At 39.8% G+C, this 26,168-nt stretch overlaps 2 protein-coding genes across 3 annotated transcripts; one reads left to right on the plus strand and one right to left on the minus strand.

The window, feature by feature from the left end:
* Positions 1 to 3,994: 3,994 nt before the first annotated feature.
* lrp13 (low-density lipoprotein receptor related-protein 13) lies at positions 3,995 to 14,588 on the minus strand. The gene is made up of 21 exons (XM_040154532.1): positions 14,454 to 14,588; positions 14,092 to 14,247; positions 13,451 to 13,666; positions 13,113 to 13,328; positions 12,479 to 12,694; positions 12,157 to 12,386; positions 11,331 to 11,460; positions 10,599 to 10,789; positions 10,184 to 10,370; positions 9,166 to 9,378; positions 8,846 to 9,029; positions 8,486 to 8,687; positions 8,118 to 8,282; positions 7,581 to 7,781; positions 6,606 to 7,155; positions 6,402 to 6,521; positions 6,005 to 6,112; positions 5,612 to 5,845; positions 5,099 to 5,477; positions 4,156 to 4,264; positions 3,995 to 4,065 (listed from the first exon to the last, which is right to left on the minus strand). The coding sequence occupies exons 1-21, from the start codon at positions 14,563 to 14,565 to the stop codon at positions 4,042 to 4,044; spliced, it is 4,143 nt and encodes a 1,380-aa protein (XP_040010466.1). The 5' UTR covers positions 14,566 to 14,588; the 3' UTR covers positions 3,995 to 4,041.
* Positions 14,589 to 14,813: 225 nt separating this feature from the next.
* Positions 14,814 to 26,018, plus strand: LOC120804852 (mothers against decapentaplegic homolog 2). 2 transcript variants are annotated; one of them, XM_040154534.1, is made up of 11 exons: positions 14,814 to 15,180; positions 16,233 to 16,643; positions 18,107 to 18,196; positions 18,435 to 18,628; positions 19,876 to 20,010; positions 20,379 to 20,441; positions 21,450 to 21,503; positions 21,704 to 21,916; positions 22,091 to 22,228; positions 23,054 to 23,198; positions 23,717 to 26,018. In XM_040154534.1, exons 2-11 carry the CDS (start codon positions 16,408 to 16,410, stop codon positions 23,838 to 23,840), a joined length of 1,392 nt encoding a protein of 463 aa, XP_040010468.1. In that variant the 5' UTR covers positions 14,814 to 15,180; positions 16,233 to 16,407; the 3' UTR covers positions 23,841 to 26,018. The 2 variants fall into 2 exon arrangements, with proteins under 2 accessions (XP_040010468.1, XP_040010467.1); XM_040154533.1 differs by having other exon boundaries at positions 14,816 to 15,180; positions 20,379 to 20,453; positions 23,717 to 26,016.
* Positions 26,019 to 26,168: the final 150 nt, after the last annotated feature.

Here is a 26,168-nt window from a genome sequence, read left to right on the forward strand (position 1 = left end):
TACATAAGTTTCTGTTATCCCTGTGTGTAGTGAGACCTCTGTATCTGGTAGAACATGCGCCATGTCAGCATTAATTGAGTGCTGTGCAGCATCAGGCATATCCTGAAAAATGTCTATGCCCGCAGCCGTTTGTGAAGGATCATCCGGCATGACCTGTAGAGCATCAGTGGCAGCGGTGGCTTGTGGGTCCTCAGGGTCTGGCAGCGCTGAGGTGTTGAATGTGGTCGGAGAAGGCCCTGAGTCTGCAGAGGGAAGTAGGGCTGCAGTATCCAGGGGGTCAGTCTCCTCTATAGCATTAGGCATGTCTGTTTCTGTAAAAGCTGGTTGCAGGGGATCCTGTGAGTGCCCAACATGAGTGGCAGTCTCTTCTGATGAATTGGATTCAGTGGACTCTGATGACTTAGATGAATTCTCGACCGCACTTAGAAAGACCTGTTTTTATAATGAGGAATGTGACAAGTGCTCTTACATGGCTTTACAGTGGTATAAATGTGGTAATAGAATAGTAGAGGTACTTACTGGTTTAGACATGACTGCAGTCACCATGAAGACAGCGAAAACTGTACACTGTAGAATTGCCATTGCTGTGTTTCCTGTATTTTCTGAGATAAATAAACCATAAGCACTATACTGGTAAATTTCAGTTGAGTAATCTGACCAAGCACATTCACTCAAGCTCTGTGCTTAAATACAGATTTGAGGTATTTGAATTTTACTTGAGCATTTTCATTATATGCTACTCTATACTTCTACTCCACTAAATTTCAAAGATAAATATTGTACTTTTTTAGCCTACTATATTATCCTGACAGTTGTATTTAATAGTTATTTTGCATATTTTTCCGATTATTCTTCATACAAAGCATGCAATCTGCTTTTAAATTATGTGGTATTTTTTTATAAAAAAAAATCTCTAAAAAAAAACCTCTAATCAAGTCATTTTAGTCTGGAACTAATTCCTTAACCTTGTATATAAAGTGAAAGATATCTGCAAGAGTAGCAGAAATATTTCAACCCGTTTTCAATGCTAATCAACTTTTTTCAAGAATTTTCTTAACTTTCTCATAATTCTGTTGCCACAGCCTACTTTATTCTTTCATGTTTCAAGATACATTTCTAGAACATTTTCAACAAGTTGACTTACATTAAAAACAGGTTAAATATTCTAACTACTTGACAAAATAAAGTTTTGGGACTCAATTATTGACAGAAATGTCTGTATAAGACTGAGGGTTTTCCATATTACCTGCCCAATACATTATAAAGTTGTTAAATCAGCTCCAACATGAGCAGCTTTAACAAAAATGCTGCTCGCACATTAATGCATCAGTTTTAAATATCTGTATCTATAACGCTATTCTGCATGAATACTTTTAGATTTAATACGAGTACATTTTGCTGACAATATCTTTTTATTTTTACTTAACCAACAGTTTGAATGTGCGACTTTTATGTGTAAAGGAGATGTACTTTTAAGTAGGGATTTGAATTCCACCTTTCAGTTAAATAGAAATGTAGTTTAATTCCAAAGTAAAGCATGAAAGCATCTATTACAATATACTAAAACTTTGGCATGAAGATTAGCTACAAACATGTATCAATATAAGTGATATATTAGGTATGTGTGAGTATGTAAGCTGTATTATTTTGAATAATATAGCTGTCCTGCTTTGAAGACCTACCTTGATAGGTTGAGTATCCTCTTATCCCTGCACACCATAAGGATAAAGCAGACTAATTCTAAAATGTACCAACTCTACCAAAAGTAATACAATAAATGTCCATTTCTGCTTAGCCTTATATTTATATGACTGTTGATATGGGTGTGTACAATAAACCAGTAATTCATCATCTGGTTCATGTCCTTAGCATTATTCATTCCAGCTCTGAGTCATGAACAATTAAAGCTAAATCACTGAACACCCCCAGACACAATGGAATTAAAAGGTGCTAAAAACCCTTTGATAATTAGAGAATAAGTACACCAGAAGTGCCTATTCATGAGCAAAACAAACATGTGTTTTGTGGTTTTGGAGTAAACAATGGGAAGAATCCAGTTTAGACTTTAATTATACGTCATCACAATTTCTTGGTAATGAAAAATGCATGCTCATCACACATAAAACAAAGAAGGCATGCCGTATTTGAAATAATACAGTATATAATTGTGGGCTTTCACTAAAACAACATACCCTACTGAATTCACAACAATCACACATCCTATATTTACATTTATTCTCATAATTTACAAGGACAGTAACAGTCAATTAAAAATAAATTTATATATATATATATATATATATATACAATATATATTTAACATATATATATATATATATATACAGTCAGGAATGTGAGTACCAGATCAGTGGTTGAGGAGGTAATGTTATTGAAGTAGAATGAATAATAGCACAATGTATAAATACTGTCAAGTAAAAGTTCTGCATTAAACCTTTAGTGAAGTCAAAGTACAGAAGAATTATCAGCAAAATATAAAGCAGCAAAAGTACTCATTATGTAAAATTGCCCCTTTTACTTTTATGTATGACTGGATTATCAATGTTTTAATATGTAAGCTGAACCTTAATATTGTAGCTAATTAAGTGGAGCTAGTTTAACTACTTCGTATATATTGTTGAATCTTTAAATATACAGTATAACAATGCATCATATTATATAAGCATATTACATGTTTTATTTTAATCTGCAAAGCTTTCAGATAAATGTAGCGGAGATAAAATCACAATGGAGTACATGTATGAAACTGAAAAATAGTGACACTCATGTACAAGTACCTCAAAATTGTACTTGCACGCAGTACTTGAGTAAATGTATTTAGTAACATTCCAGCAAAGCCACAACACTTGAGCAATAGGTGTATAAGTGGTGCTTTGAGGTAAATGCTAACATCAGTATACTAACATGCTCAGTGGCAATATTATGGTGATTTTTAGCAAGAGTAATGTTCACCATGTTCACTCTCTTAGTTTAGCATGTTAGCATGGTAACATTCCCCTGAAAGTACAGCTGATGGGAATGTGATTTTTGCAGGGACTAGTTCAGGTATTGGACAAATAAAAATTCTGATCTGACAATGGCACTATCATAAAAATTAAGTTTTTGACCAAAGTAATTCAAATTCCTCTTCAGGGGGGACATGAATATCTGCAAAAAAAATTTCATGGCAATTCATCCAGTACTTGAGCTATTTCAGTCTTAATAAAGGTGGTTGACGGTCAGTACGCCACCAAAACTGGTCAGTTGTCAACTCCAGAGCCATGCCGTTACCACTGCTAAAAAGGCCTGTCTGATAAGGATGACTATGATGAACACCAGCTATTAATCTTATAATTTGGCCTTTAAGAGTTCCAACATTTAATCAGTTGGCAGAAAATTTAACCATTTTGGTGATTGTCATGTCTCATGTATTTAAGCAAATGCATAATCCATCCTGTGGTTCCAGCTTCTCAGATGTGAAAAATTTGCTGCTTTTCTCAATTGTATAATCACTAAGACATTTGGTAAACCTGGATGTGCATTTCAAAGCCTTGTTTAATTTTACAAAACCAAATTATCAGCAGATTATGTGATAATGAAAATCATTAGTTGCAGCCTTCTACTTTTGTTACATGTAAAATGTCAGACATTTTGAGGTCACGCAAAGAAAGAGATTAACTTTTGGATCAAGAACCTCAGTCTTCCCATCTTTCAGAGCCAAGATTACACAAAAGCATATGGCATTCTCTGCAGTTGACATCTCTCCTCCCAGGTCAGAGTGCTTCCTGTGCCACATCCTTAGACAATTGTCAATGCTGAACCTTAAACTTCAGGTTGATTTACAATCGAGTCCACCTGGTGGGCACCGACCTCTGACGTTACCTCGGTTATGACCGAGTCATTGCCATAACTCAGGCAATTATCTGTTACAGTGCATGTCAGGAAATCTTCATTGGCGGTCTAACAAAATGCTGAAATAACTTCACAGGAAACCATGGAAAATGCAACCCGTTTATTTAAAACCGTTGCTTGCCTATATCAGTCTCAGTCCACAGACGATACCGCTTCCTGCAGAGAAAGAAAGAAAAGTCAGACTCATCCCACAGGCAGAGTAAGACAAATTGGGAACCTGGTAGTTTGAGTTTTTGGGAGGTCCACCTCTGGCTTTTCTGTGTCTACTGGAGCAGTTTGTGTACTGGGGGTGGACTCTGCTTTATTCTCCAGGTCTGTCATACTTGTTTCCTTCACAGCTGCTGGACTAGCTCTCCTGCAGGAAGCAAATACAAAAATGTAGTTCTGTGCTACCATTACACAGTCAACTGTTGCCACAAGTTGCAAACAGTTACACTCTCCCCACAGACATCAAATGTCAAAACACTGAATGGGTCAATCGTTCTAAAATTGGTTGTTTGCAGTAATAGCTCTATGAATGATAATGTCAGCCAGTACTGAAATCTCTTAATATCTGTTGGATGGGTTGCTATGAATTTTGTACAGACATTCGTGTCCCAACATGATTCAACATGTTAGACACCTGCAAAATGTCAGCATGTTAGCACTGTCAAAGTGAGCATGCTGATGCTAGCATTTACCTTAAAGTGCCACTATGTCTAATGCTGCATTCATGTTATTACGGAGTTACTGTAATTATGAGTTTCTGTATTGTGAATAGCCATCAAGGCAACTTTTCTAAGTCGACTTAGAAAATGATTTTTGAAAGCTCTGATATATTCAACCTGGCATTTACTAATACAAATTGAAAAAAAAAAAATTATGGGCACCTCACAGCCAAAGACCATTGTTTAATTTAATCAAATTGGCTATGATGTAATAAGCACAGTATTTTAATCCTCACGTGACTAACATCCACCCATAAATTGTTAAAATGGGAATAATTCCCATCCATCCCATAGGACCTGAATATTATCGTCATTGTGAGCATTTTAGCGTGATTATGTCAGTATTTAGCCAAAAGCATGGCTGTGCCTTATAAAGCTCAGTTTTTATTTAATTTTAAAAAGCTGATGTCTTATATAAAAAAGGAAAATGTCAAGCTTTGCATTTATGACAGGAGGGTTTATAGTTAGTAAAACAGAAAAACCTCATGTTAGTACTCTTCTTCCTCTTGACCACCACTGCCATCACAGCAATGACCACCACTCCTGCACAGAGCCCTGCGACACCATAGATGATGGGACCTTGCATGGTCTTCAGGAGATGGTCCTGACAGGAATCACCACTGTAGCCCGGTGAACACACACACGCAGTGTCCCCATTAATCTCCACACAGTGTCCATTGCCACTGCAATGTCTATGGCTGCAGTGCTGTGCATCTAGGTTCATGAGCTGGCTGCTGACATTCAGGGTGGTGCTCAGTTCAGTGGTTTCAGACAGAGGGAGAGGGGAAGGAGGTGGAGACAAGCTGCGAGGCTGGGTGGGAGCAAGGACCTTGACTCCTGGCCACTGCTTCAGATTGACACCTAAAAAGACGACAGTCAAGTGTTTCAGCCAAAAGTCCATGCAGTTTAAGTTGTTGTAGATTAACGTGTACTTATATCTACTTAACTTTTATATATTTTCTAGTTATTTCTTTTAAAAAAGTATAAATACTCACAGTTCTCGTCTGAGTGGTCAGGGCAGTCTACATGCCCATTACAGAACTTCTCAATAGGCTGGCATGAGAGTTGATCCAGGCATAGCCTTCTGCCAGCTGGGCAGCCCTGCTCTGGGCTGCAGTGGGTGGCATTCACAAGGATATGATCATGGCCACACTTGCATGTCCGACCTCTTAAGGTGGCAAGGCATAAGTGCTGGCAATTGCCGTTGTTTTCTGTGCACTGGTTAGAACCTGTTGAAACAAGGACTGTCAATCAGGTGGAGTTTGTGAAGTTTGTCTTTTGGCATCACATGGCATTTAGAACCACCTAAATGGGTAACGCCAAGCTATTTTACACCAACAAAGTGGCACTTTATTACCCAGGGATCCTGATGTGTGGTTCTTACATACCAGTCTGACTCGACTTGCTGAACGCCTTCAAGCCGACCACTTGTGTGCCAACTTCAAACCACAACTTGTTCTGCTGCTGCTCATCTCTGTACCAGAGCCTCGTCTTGTCTGAGGGAGAAGGTGGACTCAAAGCAATGCAGAACCATGAAGAATATACAGAAAAGATCATATGTTACAGATTCAAATGGCACTCAGAGCTTGACCTTTAAATCATGTGTTGTATTTCAAACTCAGATGTTACAAAATAATTTTCCTATTTAGCAGTATGAATTATGCTGACCCAATAGGGAAATAATTCAAGGTCAAGTTACGTTGTTGAACAGCACCACCTCCTAAGTTGGTGCCCCCAGTATGGCAATAGGTGTTATTTCATTTAGTACATACTATGAGACATTACCATTGACAGTCATCCAGAGCAGTGTATCATCACTCAGAGCCACAGCGGCCAGGCCATCACCAGCCTTCAACTCTCTGTATCCAGAGCCATCAAGCTGGACAGAGCCAATAGTCCCTAAAGCTGGGACAGAAAGCATTTGACTTCCAATGCATGAAAACAAAAAATTTCCCATAACTATAACAAATATTTGTAAAAAATCCTTACCAGTGTCAGCCCAGGAAATTGTATCCCCATTACTGGAGAAGACCAGAGATGTGGGCTGGACAGCATCCTTCCACACCACCCTCTGCTCAGCACCGTCCATGCTGGCACACTCTACAGTAGCAACAGTACCTATACCCTGCTGAGCCAGGTTGGTGAAACAAACTATCCCACTGGGAGGATAGAGAGCAATGGACTCCACTCTACCAATACCCTCCTTTATGAGAACAGCAGTGTGTGCCCCCTTGATAGAGGTGACCTGCAGGCGGGGCTGTTTGTTGCTGCTCCAGTAGATGTCAAGTGTTACCCAGTCCAGGGCCATGGCAGTGATTGTGTCACCCAGGAGTTTCAGAAGCTGGCCTTGGGAGGCTAAGTCTGAGTCTTTCAGCTTGAAGGAGCTGAGTGAAGTTGTACCGTCATCGGTCAAGAATAGGGTGTGGTCACGTAGGTTGTAGTCCATGATGGCAGCTTCATTGACACTGGGCACCTGCAGGGCCAGGTGTTCAGGCCAGCCCTTCAGCTCTGTTACTGTGTGTCGAGACTGCAGGTAGATCTACACAGATGATTGGGATTAAATATACATATATGTTATTTAAAAAAAAAAAAAAAAAAAAAAAGTATACAAAATGTGTACATTTTCCATACACCAGATGTCAAATAGTAAGTTATGGCTAACAAGTACTGTGATGTCATTTTACATTTAATGCAGCAGATATAGAGCAGAGTAATATTGGCACTTGTTACTTCAGTGCTAATGCATTTTAGGTTGAAGGAATAGTTCATTCTGGGAAATACGCTTAAATATGTACCCAGCGGACACCATTTAGTTTAGCATGATTACTGGATTGAGCCACGCTAGTTGTTTCCCTCTGTTCCCAAGGTAAACAAATAATGCATTTCCCAAAATGTCTGACGATTCCTTTAAAGTATATTCTGCCAAGTCAGATTAGACAGTGTAACTGTGCACTATAGCAAAACCTGGGTGACAGTGGAAGGAGACAGCATCAGCAGAAATGCTGAATTGACCAGGCTGGAGCAGGTCAGGCCATCCTCAGCCAGTAAAAGACCAGAAGGACACTTGCACACAGGTTTGGGTCCTGGGGCCAAAACACACATGTGGGAACAGTCCATCTTCTCACATGGGCTCCGTTTGCCCATCTGGAGCAATGGGTGGATAATCTGCAAACCAAGCAGGGAACACAAGTGTTTTAATTATGCTTCTTGCACTTCACAACTCATGCTGATGAAACACTGAAATTATAAAATGTACCAATTGCTAGATGTAATGTTTCAAACACCAGCTACAGTTTGTTTGCATGAGCAACCCCAGGATTTTTATAATTTCACTGTGCCAAAATGGGCTAAAGTCTTAAGTGAGGGGCTTTGTCAAAGCTGTGTTTGGGCAGTTTAGAGCACTTCACACAGATGATCCAAATTTAGTTAGTGTCAATTATACAGTACTAGCCTAATTTCCATCTGTACTTTAACATCCTTAATTCTAAACATTTTACTTACCTTCACGCCAAAAGGCTGTCTGGGTCTTTTCAGGAGAACCTGATGGTTTTTGCCAGATATTTTATGAGCAGCCTGCACCACTCGCCTCTTGGCATCAGACCAGTAGAGCATGTCATTGAAAACTGCCAGCGAGAATGGGTTCATGGTCTCTTTCATCTGGAGTATCTGAAAATGAAATTTGTACATAGCACATTTATTTAGGCATCTGACTTGCTGTCACTTTGGTTTTAATGTGTGGTTTTTAAAATGGATTTTCAAGTTTGGAAAGGGTTCTGCAGCAAAATTTGGGATGGAGGCATCTAAACATTGCAAAGAAAAACCTTTCAAATCTTAAAACATGACAACATCCCCTTCTCAAAATGCTTTACCCAAATATTATCTCCATCCAGTGTCGCAGATCCAATTGCCCCGAGTCTTTCATCAGTCCAGTAGACTCTGTCAGAGATTGTGTCCACAGCCACACCGCCAGGCCAGCCCAGACTGGAGTTCACCACTGCCTTCCTCTCTGACCCGTCCATCCCAGCTCGTTCAATCTTCACTACATTACCAATCTCTGTCCAGAACATCAGCCTGGTATAAAAATAAATTAATTTTTATATTAATTTGTATTTATTATCTATCTATCTATCTATCTATCTATCTATCTATCTATCTATCTTAACTGAATGCGGGTCTTAGTTTTTAATGAACAGTGGGATGTTGTGGGATCAAAATTAATTCATACCAACCCTTTTTGTGGCAGCAGGGCCAGAGAGCGGGGCTGATCCAGGTCTTCGTCCAGGATGACGCTGTGGTCCAGTGACTTAACAGTGGTTGTGGCCAGTCTGATGGCAACAATCTGACTGTTCACCCCATCAATCCAGTACAGGTTCCTGCCAAGCCAGTCCACAGCTACAGAATCAGCCCGTACACCTGTGGAAACAAAATTGTGTCACAGGTCTTGATGTGGTATCCTCATACATGACAATGAACACTTATTCCTCTGACATCTGCATTAATATTGATGCAGTCACCTACAATAGTCCAACCACATTTGTGTTGCACCAACCTTTAATCAGAATTCCTGTGGTCTTCTGGTCCAGCGACGACCACCTGATGCTCTCAGTGTCCAGACTGACCCAGAAGACCCTCTGCTCCCTCCAGTCATAGTCCAGAGACAGGATGGCCTTCTTGGCAGAGGATGACAACACATCTAGGCTCCCACTGCGCAGTCCAAACAAGAAGAGGTCTGTCTGGACTGACGACAACAGGAAGGGTTCACCTGAGGGATAAGAAATTATGTAACAGTTCTCTTGTTAGTTCCACTCAATGTGCCCTCTTGGTTATGACAGTTTGTTAAAGTAGTTAATACAAGGATAATCTGAGCGGATTTATGTATTGAAAAACAGTTGCAAAATTTTACTCAAATGACAGATTTATATCATTAATTGTTGGTAAGGTATTCTTTGTTACCGTGCAGATAAAGAAATGTTCTTACAAACTTGGAGGGGGAGAAAAGAAAAAAAAAATTGACATTTTTGGAAATACATTTGCTTTCTTGTCAAAAGATAAGATCACTACCACTAATGTCTGTATCCTAAATATGAAGCTACAGGCAGAAGCCTGTTAGCTTAACTTAAAGACTGGAGATGGGGGGAAACAGCTAGCCTAGCTCAGTCAAAAAAAAAAAAAAAAAAAAAAAAGTACACAGGTCTTTAGTCACTGCGCCTAGCCAAGATAGTCTGGCACATAAATTGCAACTTGACAGTGTAACACTTAATATTCTTGGTACAAACAAGATACAATATTGTGAGTTTTAGAGGTGCTTGTATGTGAATTGTCTCATCTTCAGACTGCCAGGGTAGCTGTTTCCCTCTTCTTCCAGGCTTTATGCTAAGCTAAGCTAACTGTCTACTGGCTGTAGCGTCATATTTAACAAACAGACATGAGTGATACTCTCATCTGTCAGCCAGAAAGTCATATGAAAGTATGTCCTAAAATGCCAATTTGCAATATTTGTTTTTTCCACTGTTTCTATAATGCTTCCCCTCCAATCACTGTTCTATGGCCTACTGAAAGGATTTTACCGGTGATCTTGCAGTGGTGTCCACCTGCCTCCATTATGTAACCTGGGTGACAGTCACATCGGTAGGAGCCAAGAGTGTTGACGCACAGCTGACTGCACACACCTGGGTTCTGACCATCACACTCATCAATATCAGCACAGGTCAGCCCATCTTCCATGAGCCTGAACCCTGCTGTACAGCGACAATGCTACACAGCAAGAACCAAAATATTAGAGCAGCTACAATTTTATTAGACACTTCTAAATAGGCTTGCCGATCCAGAGTGGTCTCTTAGAATCTTCATTTTTATTGCTACATTCACAGTTCAGTTTCTACTGTATTTCGCTGTCTTTATTTCTCCATTTTAAGCTACCAGTTTGCAGGATAGACTGTGTGTGGTGGAAGTTAGAGGCAGAGGCAGAGACAGGTTCCTCACCGTTCCCTGCGGTGTGCTGTAGCAGCTCTGGGAGCAGCGGATGTTTTCTGCTTCTGCACAGCTTAGCTGGCAGCTGCCTCCCTCGTCAGAGCCGTCTGCGCAGTTGGTAATGCTGTTACAAACCAGGACTGGATCCAGGCACTCCTGACTTCCACACTGGAACTGGTGGGGGGGGCATGTCACCACCCCACCTGGTATGCACACACACACACACACACACACACCATTTTCATGTTTAATAGTGTTTTTTTGTTTTGTTTTTTTTAAGTATTCTGCTACAATTTGAGAAAAGGAAACCCATAATTGAAAGTTAACATTTTCAGCTCTCATACCCTTAAATTGTCTTACTCCAGTAAAAGTTTTCCTTTTACTGCTTTCACATGTGGCTGAATACATCAGTTTACTGAAATTACAAGCCTCCTGAATTTCAAGTAGTGGTTTTTTTTTTTTAAATTCTGAAATTCAGATTGTATTCTGTTCTCAGCCATCTTTAGGAAAAAAAATAACCCAGTGGAAGTGTCTTCTTATCTCTTATGTACTTTGTTTTTGTAAATATCCCTTTTGTTTTGGCATATAATAGAACAGAATACGTGCAAAAAAAGTCTCCAGCTGGATTCTAACCGGGGTTGTTGCAGTTACCAGGTTAGTATGACATCCTGATTTCACTTCTTTAAATCAAGCTTTGATTTCGTAAAAGTAATTCTACCTTTTTTATCATGTATAACTACTCACATTCAGTCTCATCACTGCCATCGTCACAGTCCTTCATACCATCACACCTCCAGGCTGTAGGGATACACTTGTTCTTGGATTTACACGACCACTGGAACTCACCACAGTTCAGTGGAGCCATGGGACAATCCTAAAAAGTAACCAATGGATTATATTAGTATCATTTTAAATGTTATTTCACAATTTGATTCAAAAACTGAGGCAACAGCTGTCCTGGTGAATGTGTAGGCCATTGGGAGTACTTCGATTTAAAACCCCATGTCATTAAGCACCTGCCTTGCTGAAGTACTTGCCAGCTGTGTCATTAACGTATACTACTAAAAATTCTCAAAATTAGACTGAAAACCTGCTAAACACTGAAAAAACGCCCAAAATACAAAACCGTGAAAATGAAATGCCTAATTTTTAGTACTAATTGATGCACAATTTTCCCACAATGTTTTCATAAGGAAATGGAGGAGCTGCTCACAGCTTTTGAAATGAATAAAATTGTGGAAGGAAGTGAAACAGCCTAAGGTTACATACATATGAAACTAATCAAAGTAAGTCGATTTTTTGCATACTAAACAGGAGAAACAGTATACTATAAATAAGCATATATTGTATATTCTACAGTTATGTACTGCAATATGGGACAGTGTTAAGTACAGCAGGCATATTCCCCATCAGCTCAGTGAGTGCTGTTCGCACCCTCACCTTTGATCATGTGGAAGAGGGGTATGAGAAAGATCATTCAATGAACAGACAGTATACTGTAGTCATTTCTACTCAAAATCTTTTGAGTTACTTGATTTTTTTCTAAACTGTGTTGCTTTCAAAAACACACCTTCTCATCAGTGCCATCTTTGCAGTCCTGATCTCCGTCACAGATCCACTCCTGCACCAGACACTCCTTGCTCTGGGAGCAGTGATGTTTGGTGGTGCAGACCGGTGCTTTGGTGCAGCTCTCTTCATCTGAGCGGTCCCAGCAGTCTGGGTGACCATCACAATGCATTTTGGCTGACACACACTGGCCACTGGTGCACTTAAACTCCGTGTCACTGCAGCCTTCATCAGCTACAGTGAGGAGGGGACATAGGTACCATCACACAAGTGTCCTGTAAAAGCAAAGCTTTTAGATATTATTTCCTAGTTCAGTAACTACCTACCACAGTCTGCCTCATCGGTGCCATCCCAACAGTCCCTCTCTCCATCACAGAGGAAGCTGTTAGGAATGCAGCGGCTCTTGTCATCACATTGGTGAGCACAGCCTTCCACGTACTTTGCACATCCCAGTTCATCTGAGCGGTCCTGACACTGAGGAAAACCGTCACACACCTGGCTCAACTCAATGCACTTCTTTCCATGGGCACACTGGAACTGGTCTGCAGAGGACACGTGGCATAATCAGGATGCTTGCAGGTTATATTTGAGCTTCAAACTGTGTGGTTTGTTCCCACCTTTGGTGGATTTAACAATCCTCAAAGAATCCTGTCTACACACCCCAAATCTCTGAGCTCTTCCTCTATGTAGTATATTAATCCTATTGTTATACATGATGCTGTATGATGTTATTTCTACTAGTAGTTCTCATGTAATCAATACATAATGTGATGCCAAATTGCTGGCTGTCTGTACCAACATTACTGAAGCAATATCCTGTACAGTTAATGTACTTGGGAAAAAAAGTTATTTGATTCTGATGAGCTATCATCATGAGTTTATGCTATCCACTAGAGGGCAGTAAAGTAATTCTTAAACCACAAAGGGGCTCAAACCCACACAGACCAACCACCAGCTTACCCGTTTCACATGCTGATAAGCATTCTTCCTCATCTGAGCCATCTCTGCAGTCTACTTCTCCATCACAGACATGGTTGTAGAGGACGCACTCTGCATCGTCCTTGCAGGGTTTGGCGCCCAAAGGACACTTGATGGTGGTAGATGGGCCAACAGCTGCAGGAGGCTCAGGGTTTGTACTGGTCCTTTCTTCCTTTTCATACACATCTTCCTGGTCCTCTGAGTTAGATGCCAAACAAAATGAACCCACATTACGATTCAAGGCTGTATTCTGTATAGTTCCTAAACATAGATTTGATCATCTCAAGTAAGATGAATATTCTTAAATCATTTTAACCTACCACAGCTGGCCTCATCTGTGCCATCTAGACAGTCCTTCTCTCCGTCACAGAGGAAGGTTGCAGGCAAGCAGCGACTCTTGTTGTCACAGTGGTGAAAACAGCCCTCCGTCTGCGTCGTACATTGCAGTTCATCAGAACGGTCCTGACACTGAGCTACACCATCACAAACCTGGTCCCTGTCTATACACTTCTTCCCATGGGCACACAAGAACTGATCTGTTTGGACACAAGCATTAAACATTATGAGACAAGTAATGCCTTTGGCCTAAAAAAAGTATTATATGCAATTTGTGCTTGCATTTAAATCACTGGTATGTCTGATTGGATGCTAAATAGAATACTGAAACCCCAGTGACTTAATGACTATATGATACACACTCAAGTTGCCAGTTTATTAGGTACACCTAGCTTAAACATAAGGCAGTCTTATTCAACAGTTCCACAAAAAATCCTACTTCATTATAATTAATGTTCAGTTTTTAGTCTTGTCTAATTTGACTTCTAAACTCCTTTTAGTGATAGTCACAATTTTTAGTCATTCACAGAACTGTCCTATCCATCTGGAAAGGTTCAGACAAACCTCAGAATGGAATGCAAGTAGCACTTCAATTCACCATGCATTTGTGCATTCAGACTTATACCTCCATTACACGCAGATGCACAGTCCTCTTCATCTGAACCATCCCTGCAATCAGGCTCTCCATCGCACACATGGCTGTAGAGGACACACTCTGAGCCGTCCTTGCATAGTTTAGAGCCTAGGCCACACTTCAAAGGAACACTTCCACTGGAAACAACTATTAAGAACAATTGAATAAAAAATGACTGAATGCATTTACCACAATTTGAAAAAATAAATAAATGAATAAAATCAGTTGATAATACATCCCCCATCCTGTGTCTGAACTGAGAAACTTCACTTTTAATAAAGTTATAATGTGTAAAGTCTAATCAGGCTGTTTTTGTTGAAGGTTTAAAAGCAAATTCAGTACACCAGGCTCACCTTGCAAAGACCCTGACAAATGCAACAAGACTGCACAAAGAAACAAACATCCACCCATCGCCACAGATAAAATAAAACGGACCAAATGGTGCCAAGTGTGACAGTGCAGCATTTTATAATGGTACCAGGTGAGACCAATACAACCTAATTGAACACCTGAGTGAGGGGAGGAGCTACTGCTTCTTGCCATATATATTAACCCAAGCAGTTGCAGTCGTTATATTATACATAAAGTGGAGTAAAAACATTAAAACTCATACTGGACACACTTAAATAAAAAAAAAACAGTATAACTAATTGAATGATTTTTTTTAATGGACTGTTGTGTTTTGTTGTCAAGTGGAAACGCAAAACAAAAATTTAAAATTGACTTTGCCTCCGAACCTCTCTGAATGACAGATATAAAGCCATGCTGTCAAACAAACATTAGGGATTGTCAAGGACATGGGCCAGTGTTCAGAGGTGTTTTTATAATCCTCCAATCAGGTTTTGAATAGGCGGGATATAGGGCTCGTACGTAGCAATCACGTTTGTTGTGTTGTTACGGTCTACCTAACATAGCTAACTAGCTTCAGTAGCACTGGTAGCAACTTGAGAGGAGCCTACCAGCCTTGTCAAAATTAGTTGCAGTACAATACAGTTCAGGCATTTTTTATGTCAACAAGGCGTTTAGAGGGCTGTGCGCGTAATTTTCTCAAAAAGCGGAGCTTTGGACCTTAAAACTTGGGTAACTATTGGAATGCTTTAGGCTGCTTTCTCGACTTTGAAGCATGTTGATGTGTGAGAGATGTACGTTAGCTCCGTTAGCCTCGTTAGCCAGCGGGAGCCAGGGCTCAGTTTGGAAGAGTTCGTCCAAGATGCTAACTCATTTTGTTGTCTTTATTTTAGTAAAAGTCACAAACATCCAACAGCTACGTTTAAATAAAACATTACAACGTTTAAATTAATAAAGTGACATCTTGTATGATTAGAATCATTATAGCCTGGATTTATTTGACAAGCTGACGTTAGGCAGTAAAGTAGCGCGACTTGACTGTTGCGCACAGGAGGTTTTTTCGTGGATCACAACAAAAGGATTTTTGATAACAAGCTGGCAGCTAGCTTGGTAAGCTAACGTTAGCTTAACAAGCTAGACGAGCAGTCCTCCATGAATTTCCTCCGATCTTCTTAGATCAATTATAGTATTTCGCTCGTCTGTTTATCTAAGACCCTTTAAGCATTTTGCTGTTTAAAAACCCAGAAAGCTAACGCTACTGAACTTATTGTTGTGATTTGAGTCAAGCAGCCCCCCCCGCCCCCCCCCCACCAGGTAGCTAGCTGCCGGCCTAGCCAAGCCAGTTGGTTTTAGGACTGGAGGGGGGGGGCTGTCACAAAAAACTCTCCTTGTTCACACTCTCCTTGTTCACTGTGCTGTTCATTATCTTATTCAATAGCTGGTCGTGATTGCTTGTGATGCGGCAGTATAAGGCACACCCCGTGTGTTGACTTTATAAGTTTGCAAGTTAACTAGCTAAGATGTCGAGCAGTGTTTGTGACAAGCTAACATCGAGTGGACATTTCTGCTTGTTCAACTTGTTCAGCAACAGCTTAACTTAATACAAGAGGCATTGATGTAACGTTTGCAATACCACTGCCAAAACAGCCTTATTACCATTCACTATTCGAAGTTTCATTGATTAATACTTGTCTTTTATTGTTTCGATCAGCTAGATATGGTTATTTTTATCTGTACCATGTTTTGTTTGTAATGATGTACATTGTGTGTGACTTTCTCCCAAGGTGTCCATCTCTTTTGACTATACCTTGCTAGCACTGGCTTCCACCCTGTGACTCACTGGTCTCTAGAGGGGCCCCGTCAGAGCAAGGGCCCAAACTGTAGCTCCAGGTCCCCTCTGTCTGTGTGTGTGAGAGCCTGTGTTGAGTCCTCTGGAGACTCCCGGCTTGTCCAGCTAAGATGTCCTCCATCTTGCCGTTCACCCCTCCTGTAGTGAAGAGGCTGCTGGGCTGGAAGAAGTCGACCAGCGGTCAGGGCGGAGCGGGTGGTGGAGAGCAGAATGGGCAAGAGGAGAAATGGTGCGAGAAGGCTGTGAAGAGCTTAGTAAAGAAGTTAAAGAGGACAGGCCAGCTGGATGAGCTGGAGAAAGCTATCACCACACAGAACTGCAACACCAAGTGTGTCACTATCCCCAGGTATACTGCCTACATTACACTTGATTACTCTTCAAACTATGGTCAGAGAAAAAGCTACTTCTGTTACACGTGTGTTATGCAAATGTGCTTAGTTGAGACCATCTGTAGATGTAATGCGTGTAATCATGCAAAATTTGAAAAGGCTTGATTAGCTACACAAAATAGTAGAACATAAATTGCTCATTATAAATGAGTTGAAAATTAATCAGATTATTGTTTACAACTCTACTACTGTACTGTTTTCCATTTCTATCTGGACAGTTTCTGTTACTCTCATGGGAAGAGAAACATTAGAAGGGCGAGAGAAGATGTTGTCTTTATCAGCCAGCCAGCCTTGATGGCCGAGACTCACGTTCAGTGGGAACATTGTGTTAACAGATTCATTCGTCACTGATGTGCCGCCAAGTACCATGTCAGATGTTTGTATGTCTATAGATAGTGGGCTAGTTGTTATCGCCTGAGAATTGTTCTAGGCCGCACTGTTACGTTTGTAGAGATACAGTGGCTGGCTCGATGTGAATGAAATCATTTCTTTTAGAGGACACGACTAGTAGAGGATATCTACATGAGAAATGGTGGGTTACATTGCCACCAGCCGTATTTACACTGTTACATTTTGATTGTGATTGGGGAGCTTGCTTGCCACTCTGGCAGGTACCCATTCCACATTTTGACACTCTAAACACCTAGTTTCCCACTGTAAAAATAGCTGTTGGATTGTAGGATTTACAAGCTGCCATGGCTGGTGGACAAAAGTTGGTTTCTTGCCCTTTCATGAACCACACAATTGCAATTTTGAATGGTAGTTGAGATCCCACTAAAGTAATTAAGTCTAGTACCTATTGTTGTGTATTTGTAGCATTTAACATGTAGAATTTGTTATTGTCCTGTTATTCAGAAGCAACTACGCTCATTTGTTATTGTCCTGTTATTCAGAAGCAACTACGCTCATTTGTCCTCATTCCATGTTTTTAATCTCTTATTTTTGGCCGTTTTCCTGTGAATGTTTTGAGAATGTCTGAAAATGGATTTTTTTTTTTCCCCTCAAGGTTGTCTCCTCCATTCTTTCCCCATCTTTTGTTTCATTGTGTGTCTTCAGTGTTTGTTTGAATGTCTCCAAATAAGTTTGACATAAATTACTGTAGTAAAATAGTTTTGAGTTATTTTCAGTGTACAATACAATACCACATTGTTGAAGAATGCTCTTTGTCTCATCCATAGAGTGTCAGCAATTCCACGTTCTATTTTTTTTCTTAATTCTGTCAAAAAGGCTTCTCTTATTTGAAGTTCCCATCTTCCATGTCCTCAGCTGAAAATGAATTTGATGTCTTTATTTTGCCATAAGACTCCAATAAAAGAGGCCTTTTAATGTTCACATTACCCATACTGATATTCTGAATGAGCCATGTCCCATGTTTATCATTTGTTTTTTGTTTTTGTTTTGTTGTTTTCTCTGTGCACAGCAATTGCTCTGAAATATGGGGACTGAGTACACCAAATACGATAGAACAGTGGGATACCTCAGGCCTATACAGCTACCCTGACCAAACCAGGTGACTATCCTCAACTATTGTGTAGTGTTGCATACAACTTTGATGTGGGAGAGTTGTCATTACAATGTTGGAGGTGACAGATATTGAGTACATCTTTATTTCTCATTCTTGTCACGACTCAATCCAATTCATCTCCATTTCCCTTCCCTACTTGGCTATATTATGTGTCAAACCCCCACCCCCACCCTGTGTATCTTCTACCCATCTCACCGCCATCTCTTGTTTGCTGTTAAATCAGATCCCTGGATGGCCGCTTGCAGGTCTCCCACCGGAAGGGGCTTCCGCATGTTATCTATTGCAGCTTGTGGCGATGGCCAGACCTTCACAGCCACCACGAGCTGCGTGCCATTGAGGCCTGTGAGTATGCCTTCCACCTCAAGAAAGACGAGGTCTGCATCAACCCCTACCACTATCAGAGGGTGGAGACCCCAGGTGAGAGGACTCAGTCCAGTGGACTTTTTGTTCCCTAAAACATGGATATCTGTTTGTAATTCAGTGTCTACTGCATGATTATGGCGTGATTTTTTAAATCTGTCAACCCCCACTGACACTTGGAAATTTAAACTGAATAAGCAGCACCTTTTTAAACACATTTGTCATGTCCCAAATGTAGCATTTTGTCTTAATTTCTCAGTAACTGAAGTATTACGCTGATACTTACGGGGACAGTTATGGCCTTAGAGATCTGAAAGTGGGCCAGTGTGTAATGCTCACCTCTATATATGATGAAACTTCTTCCTTTTTGTTTACTCGAATGAATAGTTTGAAATTTTAGGAAATACACTTATTTACTTTCTTGCAGCCAGCAGCCACTTACCTTAGCTTAGCATAACGACTGGAAATTGGGAAACTAACTATTCTTGCTCTGTCCAACAGTAACAAAATAAGCCTACCAGCCCCTTGAAACACTCACTCAGCTCATTAACATGTTATATTTTGTTTGTCTAATTCATATAAAAAGTGACAATTTTTGGTTTTAGAGGAAGTTCTGTGCAGGACTGTTTCTAGGAATGGGCACAGTGGATACCTGGAGTCTTGTGGTCATCTTCAGGTTGCCAGGCAGCCAGTGGATACAGAAAGTCACTCTGCCTGCCAAGAAATAGTCCCAACACATAAGCCTCATGAAACCACATATTTCCAAGTTTACCCTATGGTTTTTGTACAGATTAAACTATAGCAGAGAGAGTGTGTTAACTTATAGTTTCAGAGGTGCTGGTAGGCAGATATTTTTACCACTGGACAGAGCCAGGCTATCCGTTTCCCCCTGGTTCCAGTCTTAATGCTAAGCTAGGTGGCTTTTGGTTATAGCCTTATACAGTATTAAACAGATAGATATGAGAGTGGTATCAATCTCAGCAAGAAAGCAAAAAAGTGGATCTTTCAAAATGTCCAACTACTGCTTTAAGTGTTTCAAGGGATGGATAGTTTTAAAATCTGTAGTGAAATCTGCTTCACCCTGTTTCACTGGGGACTTCTAGTGTTTCATCATTGTCTTATTGCTGTTGCAAAGTCTTTCCCACAATAACGAAACTTGTTTCAAAGCACTTGTACCTTTTTTTAATTTATTTTATTTTTTTATTTTTTGTTTGCATTAAAACTGTCCAAAAACCAACAGAAACAATTTTGGAAAAGCATATAACTGATATGAGTCTCTTATGATACTTCACCCAACACTGTAGTGCTGCCTCCTGTTCTTGTGCCAAGACACTCAGAAATTCTGCCAGAGCTGCCACCTCTGGATGACTACACTCATTCCATACCTGAGAACACAAACTTTCCTGCAGGAATTGAACCTCCAAACAACTATATACCAGGTGAGTTTACCTCTGCACCAGATGGGAGTGTTTATATTTAAATTATTCACTTAAGGGTTACATAATATACTAACTGAAATCTGTAAGGGAAGAAATAGTTATTCTTGCTTTCTGCATGCATTGTATTAAATGGTATCTAGTTTGTATATGTAAAGGGTTTTTTATCATTATGATATTGTATTAAACAAAGAAATTTGTGTTTCTCTGTGTCCTGTTATATACTTAAGTAAGGCTTTTACTATTTACATCAATTCAGGAAAGAAAATGTGATATTAGTAAAATTATGTTTCTTTGATTTCAGTAGGTTAAACAGCCATATTACATTTTGAAAATGAAATTTTTTTTCCCCCCCTACATCATCCGAACAGAGACGCCTCCACCAGGCTACATTAGTGAAGATGGGGAGGCCAGCGATCAACAGATGAATCAAAGTATGGACACAGGTACCCTAACCTAGTGCTGCCTTCCATTTCTCTTGTCTGTCTGCCTCACCTCCCAAACCAGGTCAGAGTCAAATGTATTTTTTCAGGGAATACATTTGTGGGACTTTTTCCCAGCAAATATTTAATGAAATGCATGATAAATAATAAATAAATAATAACGCAACAGTTGACAAAATATTAAGAGCATAACCTTGTAAAAGTGAAATCACTGTTAAGCTTTATGCTTAACACCTTCCTGTGCTTCGACGTTGAGAGATTTAGATTAATTAACTGCAGATACTGATTTTGACCTGCTGCTTATTTACAATATATTTATATTTTTCAAGTGAATTACTGCTGACGTGTCACTTGTTGATCTGGATCAAAGATTCAAGACAATACCAGATAGTTTGAGAAGTCACAGCTCTGTGAATTCCCTGGTTTTTGACTCCTAACATCCATTTGATATTTGAAAAATTTAGGAAGGATGGTACATCCTTTGTAGTTCCCAGAATACAAGTGAGTGAGTGAGTGATTGATAGAGAGATAGAGAGACAGATATCAACCTGTGTTATTTATTTATTTATATTGATATATATATATATACACACACACACCCACACACACACACCATCTTTCTTGTTGTAACACTGCTGACAGCATGTGTTTGCATCTTCAATACGCTGTTAATGATAACCATAACAGCAGCAGCAAGCCAATTATTGTTTTATACATCATCCATTTTGTTTTTTGTGCAGTCAAGTAAGTTACAGTTTAAACTGTATAATCTCAACAAGCAAGATGTAGGATGTACAGACGAGGCTTTTCTTATAGTAACAGTAAACAGCATCTCTTCTTCACTCTAATGCAAACGGATCAGTTTTAAGGTATCATTTTGGAATTCCTTTGCAAGACAACCACCAGTTTCATCACAAGTCTTTGAATCAATCCACCTGTTAACCATGTTATGGCCTCCTGTGAACCCATCCAATCACTGACTTCTTTTTTCTTTGTCAGGTTCTCCAGCAGAGCTCTCCCCCAGCACTCTGTCTCCTGTCAATCACAGCATGGGTAAGATGCAAATGCTTCCCATCTGAAACAATACAAAGACTAGAACACACAGAATACTGTTTCTTTAATACATTCATAGTTTGGCAACTAGAGTATTATTATATATATAGACATTTACAGTGCCTGTCTTTTCATCAGCATATGTTGTATCAGAAAGAGACTACTGGGATAAGCTTTACTGATGTAACCTTCTGCTGTAGACCTGCAGCCAGTGACTTACTCGGAGCCGGCCTTCTGGTGCTCTATAGCCTACTACGAGCTGAACCAGCGTGTGGGGGAGACGTTCCACGCCTCTCAGCCCTCACTGACAGTGGACGGTTTCACAGATCCCTCAAACTCTGAGCGTTTCTGCCTGGGCCTGCTCTCTAATGTCAACAGGAACGCCACTGTGGAGATGACCCGGAGGCACATAGGTATGGCACGGATTCACTTTATTTATTTATCATCTGTGGACAATGTCCTAGCTTCTTATAGTTTGTTAACTTTCAAAATGTGTCACTAGTATTACATATCCACAAATGCTGTTCAAGGAAGGTCTTCTGCTTGTTGTACTAGGTGAACACACATGTTCTGTCTGTGTTTTACAGGAAGAGGAGTTAGACTCTACTACATTGGAGGGGAGGTATTTGCTGAGTGCCTCAGTGATAGCGCCATCTTTGTCCAGAGTCCAAACTGCAACCAGCGGTATGGCTGGCATCCAGCAACAGTGTGTAAAATTCCTCCAGGTAAGATGCTGAAGATGTCACTTGTGTAGCATTCAGAGAAATTAGCTGAAACTGGCAGTAAGGCGCCCATTGACAAGAAGAAAATGATAACCTGAATAGCTCGTAGGAATTAATATATGGTGCCATGTAAATGAAGTTGACACCAAGGAAGACCATACATACCACGCTGACCAACAATACTGTACCCTTAATTAAGAAGATTTTTTTAAAGTATGCACAACCAAAAATGTATTTTTGATGTAAAAATCCACATCCTGTACGCTCTGAAAAGTTTGTAGCTTCCTCCTTTGTGGCTCGACGGCAGCATTATCCGTCTTAGATTCATATTAATTGCAATGGACTCCAATAGGGACCCAGAATCACAGCAAAAAATCTTTTATCAAACATATCACAGCATCCATAGATAGCTCTCAAACCACCTTTGCGGTATAGTCTACTTCTGCACCACTGACTATGCTAATTTGCAATGTGTCTGATTTTTAAAACAAGGCATTGTAAAGTTTTGCTTGAAGGTGAAAATAAAATAAAAACCCTACTAAATTAATGAAACGACTGATTGGCTTGGGTGAACAGCCAGTTAGAGCTCACGTTCTCAGCTACTTGTTCTGATGCTGATTCAGGATTCTCATGCAACCCAACTGCCACAGATTAAGGACAAGTAGAGCCAGTGATGCTCAACACACCATAAAAATTTTGGGCAAAAAATACCAACAGACGCACAATGACAGACCAGTGCCAGCCAAAAGCCGAATGTCAGCTTGGTATGTCAAGGCCCTGGAAAGGCCCCCATTAACTGCTGCCCTGTTAATCTCTTGGATCTTTCAGGTTGTAATCTAAAAATCTTCAACAACCAGGAATTTGCAGCCCTGCTGGCTCAGTCAGTTAACCAGGGCTTTGAGGCTGTCTACCAGCTCACCAGGATGTGCACCATCCGCATGAGCTTTGTTAAAGGCTGGGGAGCCGAGTACAGGTGAGCAATGCCGACAGACTATATTTTAACAGTTTTCATTTCTACAAGCTTCATATCTAATCAGGTTTGAATTAAGCTGATTTTTAAATATGAATAAAGACATGGAAAACTGATCTAAAACTTTTAGTTAAGAAACTGATTCTGACTGATGCATCACAAACTAGGCTTAAACTGACTTGGTTATACATTACGGTCTCCGACTGAAGACTAGACTTTTGTTAAGTTTTGCTTCCTCAGTAGTAGCACTGTTTTGGTTTTCTTTTTCAGAATGTGTCTTATGTCCTTATTAATGATAACCTAAGATGTTGTCACATGTGATGCAAATCCAGGAGTTATTCTTGTTTGTGAGTTGGAGTTATCATAGTAGATTTTATTTTCACATATATTTCCTTCACACGACATCCTCTTCTTGGTCGCATTCTACACATACTAAAGTACAGCGTAAAGCATGTTTAGTCGCGTGTGGTTCAATGTGAAACCACAGCCGAGACATTAAAATATATACCTTTGTTTCCCAGGCGGCAGACTGTCACAAGTACTCCTTGCTGGATAGAGCTGCATTTGAACGGTCCCCTGCAGTGGCTGGACAAGGTTCTAACCCAGATGGGTTCCCCATCTGCACGTTGCTCCAGTATGTCCTAAACAGCTAAGAAAACGCCCAAAAAAAACGCAGCCCATTACAAAGATCATTAAATTCTAAACTTGTGAGTCCTTTCATGAAAAAAATGGAAACCCCACAGAATGAATTTTCTGTAACATACTTCATAGTATTTGTGGCCCAGTTCCACATCCCTCTTTAAAATTTACACACACTTACATACACACACACACATACACACTGAAGAACAAATGCACCTGCACTGTTTCTCTCACACACACACACACACACACACACACACACACACACACACACACACACATACAGACTTTTCAGTAAAAAAAAAAAAATTGGCACTTTGTTACCCATCTATGTCATGCACCTTGTTAAATTGCTTTTCCCCAAATCCTTAATATTAGATCTATTTGTGGTACAAATAAAATGTATATTGGTTTTTAGTCCAGGAAGTAGGGGAAATACCAAAAATATCTGTGAATAGTTTCTCAGTATTGAAGATTGCTTGTATGAGTAACACGAGCTTGAATGCTAAAATGATTTTTGTTCCAGCCGACCCCAACCATTGTTCTTAACCTAAGTTTACTTTTCTCTGGGAAACTTGGCCCCATCTTTTGTCAAGGGGAGGAGGCTTGGTGAAGAAACGATGGCCTTGGTGGCCGTTCTTCTCTGAAGGAAATGCCACAATGTGTTTTGTGAAATTTGATGGAATCGACTTTGCCAGAATGGCCCTTTTTTGTAACTCTTGACGTGTGTCTTTATAAGACATACCTGTTAATGGACAAATAGGAATGTTAGTTTAAAAAAACAAATCAAAACCCTAAACAAACTGCAAACTCATTCTGGCTGTATTTCTTTATAATCATACGGCACTCTACGTGTCCTTGGTTTAGTTGACATAAGTCCGCACTAAACAACCTGGTATGGAAGCTAAAGAAATGTTAGCCAGGTTTTGTAGGGTGCACTGGGCAGGGACCAGAGAATATCAGTTGTTATGTAAAAGCTTTTTTTTTTCTCTCCCTCTTTTTGACACAACACTGGGAGTCCTGGGGCTCTCCAAGGTGAAGCATTAAACGGCTCACCAGGAGAAATTGAAGGTATCAATAAATTCATTCTGTTTTTAGCCTATATCCCCATTGTTTTGCTACTTTTTTGTATTCTCATGTATTTTTATATATAAATATACTTAAAATTTTCTGTCGTTCACTTTTTATTGGAGTAATATTTTCAAGACCACAATTGTTTCTAAAGTGACATGGAGGGCATGGATCATTCCTTCATTTTACCCAAAAGTTTCAGTTTGAATTCCTTTCCAATAGCAGCTCTTTGTCTTGGTTTAAAAAAACAAAAACAAAACAAACAAACAAAAAAAAAATATCACTGCCCCAAATGATGTGTAGCCTGTTTCTATCCTTTGTCTTTGCAGAGAAATATGGTGCATTTAAAGTACACAAAACAACAGATTTGCCTGAGACCCAAAATCTACTTTCCTGTAATGGTTCTAATGATTCCAGAAACATGTAAAACTTTGTAATGGCCATTCTTTTATTCATCTCGTCACTTTTTTTGAAAAACACACGTGACCTCTTGTAGCCTTTTGGTGCTCAATTAAGCGGGTTAAGGTCAACCAGATATAATTGGCTTTCAAAATGTTACAGAAACATGGGAGGTGAGCAAGTTTCTTCCATGAGAAAAGAAGAGCGAATGTGCCTGCACACTGGGACATTCTGTGTTAATGTGTGTATTGTATTTGTTCTGTCTATAAAATACAGTATGTACAAGAAGACTTACTAGCTTAAACTCTGCCATTTTTGTCATTATGTGGCTGTTGCGAGTTTAACATGTTTTCCCCCTCCCTTCTTTTTCAATGTAAATGTTTACCTTACGGCACTAGTGATTGTACTTTAAGTGCACCTAGTGGCGTTTGGATTTGGGGAACTGAACCATGTGTTTAGGGTCCAGTGTTACATTGTTTTTATCTTTGGCCTACAACATATGAATGTGAAAAAAAACATTACAAAAACTGACGTGGACCAGACGTACATATACATAACAGTAGTACAGTATGTGTGTATTTAACAGTAATCTTTTTGCAAAGCAGTCAGTACAGTAGATGTCGCAGTTGTTTTACCAGTAGAGGGCGGTATTGATAGAGCAGTTCCTTTTTTTTTTTTTTTTTTTTTTAATTTTTTAAAAAATATTTTTTTGTTTTTTTTTTCTGACCATAAGCTTCTCAGGCGTGTGGCATATTATGCAGACTTCATAAAACACTAATAAAGATTTTTATTCTCATGAATCATGGGTCTGTTGTGTGTGTGTGTGTGTGTGTGTGTGTGTGTCTCTTGATTGTGGCTATT

The sequence above is a fragment of the Xiphias gladius genome, chromosome 19 (assembly GCF_016859285.1).
Source record: "Xiphias gladius isolate SHS-SW01 ecotype Sanya breed wild chromosome 19, ASM1685928v1, whole genome shotgun sequence".
In the NCBI taxonomy this organism is placed as follows: domain Eukaryota; kingdom Metazoa; phylum Chordata; class Actinopteri; order Istiophoriformes; family Xiphiidae; genus Xiphias; species Xiphias gladius.

What these genes read in the sequence shown, in the direction of transcription:
- lrp13 (XM_040154532.1), bottom strand. Translation starts at nt 14,565, where the DNA reads ATGCTGCACTGTCACACTTGGCACCATTTGGTCCGTTTTATTTTATCT. An exon ending in GCTCTGGATGACTGTCAATG is followed by an intron (nt 6,113 to 6,401) that starts GTAATGTCTCAT and finishes CTTCTCCCTCAG; the next exon opens with ACAAGACGAGGCTCTGGTAC. An exon ending in CAGCAAGTCGAGTCAGACTG is followed by an intron (nt 5,846 to 6,004) that starts GTATGTAAGAAC and finishes TTGTTTCAACAG; the next exon opens with GTTCTAACCAGTGCACAGAA.
- LOC120804852 (XM_040154533.1), top strand. Translation starts at nt 16,408, where the DNA reads ATGTCCTCCATCTTGCCGTTCACCCCTCCTGTAGTGAAGAGGCTGCTG. An exon ending in TCCAAACAACTATATACCAG is followed by an intron (nt 20,011 to 20,378) that starts GTGAGTTTACCT and finishes TCATCCGAACAG; the next exon opens with AGACGCCTCCACCAGGCTAC. An exon ending in AGTGTGTAAAATTCCTCCAG is followed by an intron (nt 22,229 to 23,053) that starts GTAAGATGCTGA and finishes TGGATCTTTCAG; the next exon opens with GTTGTAATCTAAAAATCTTC.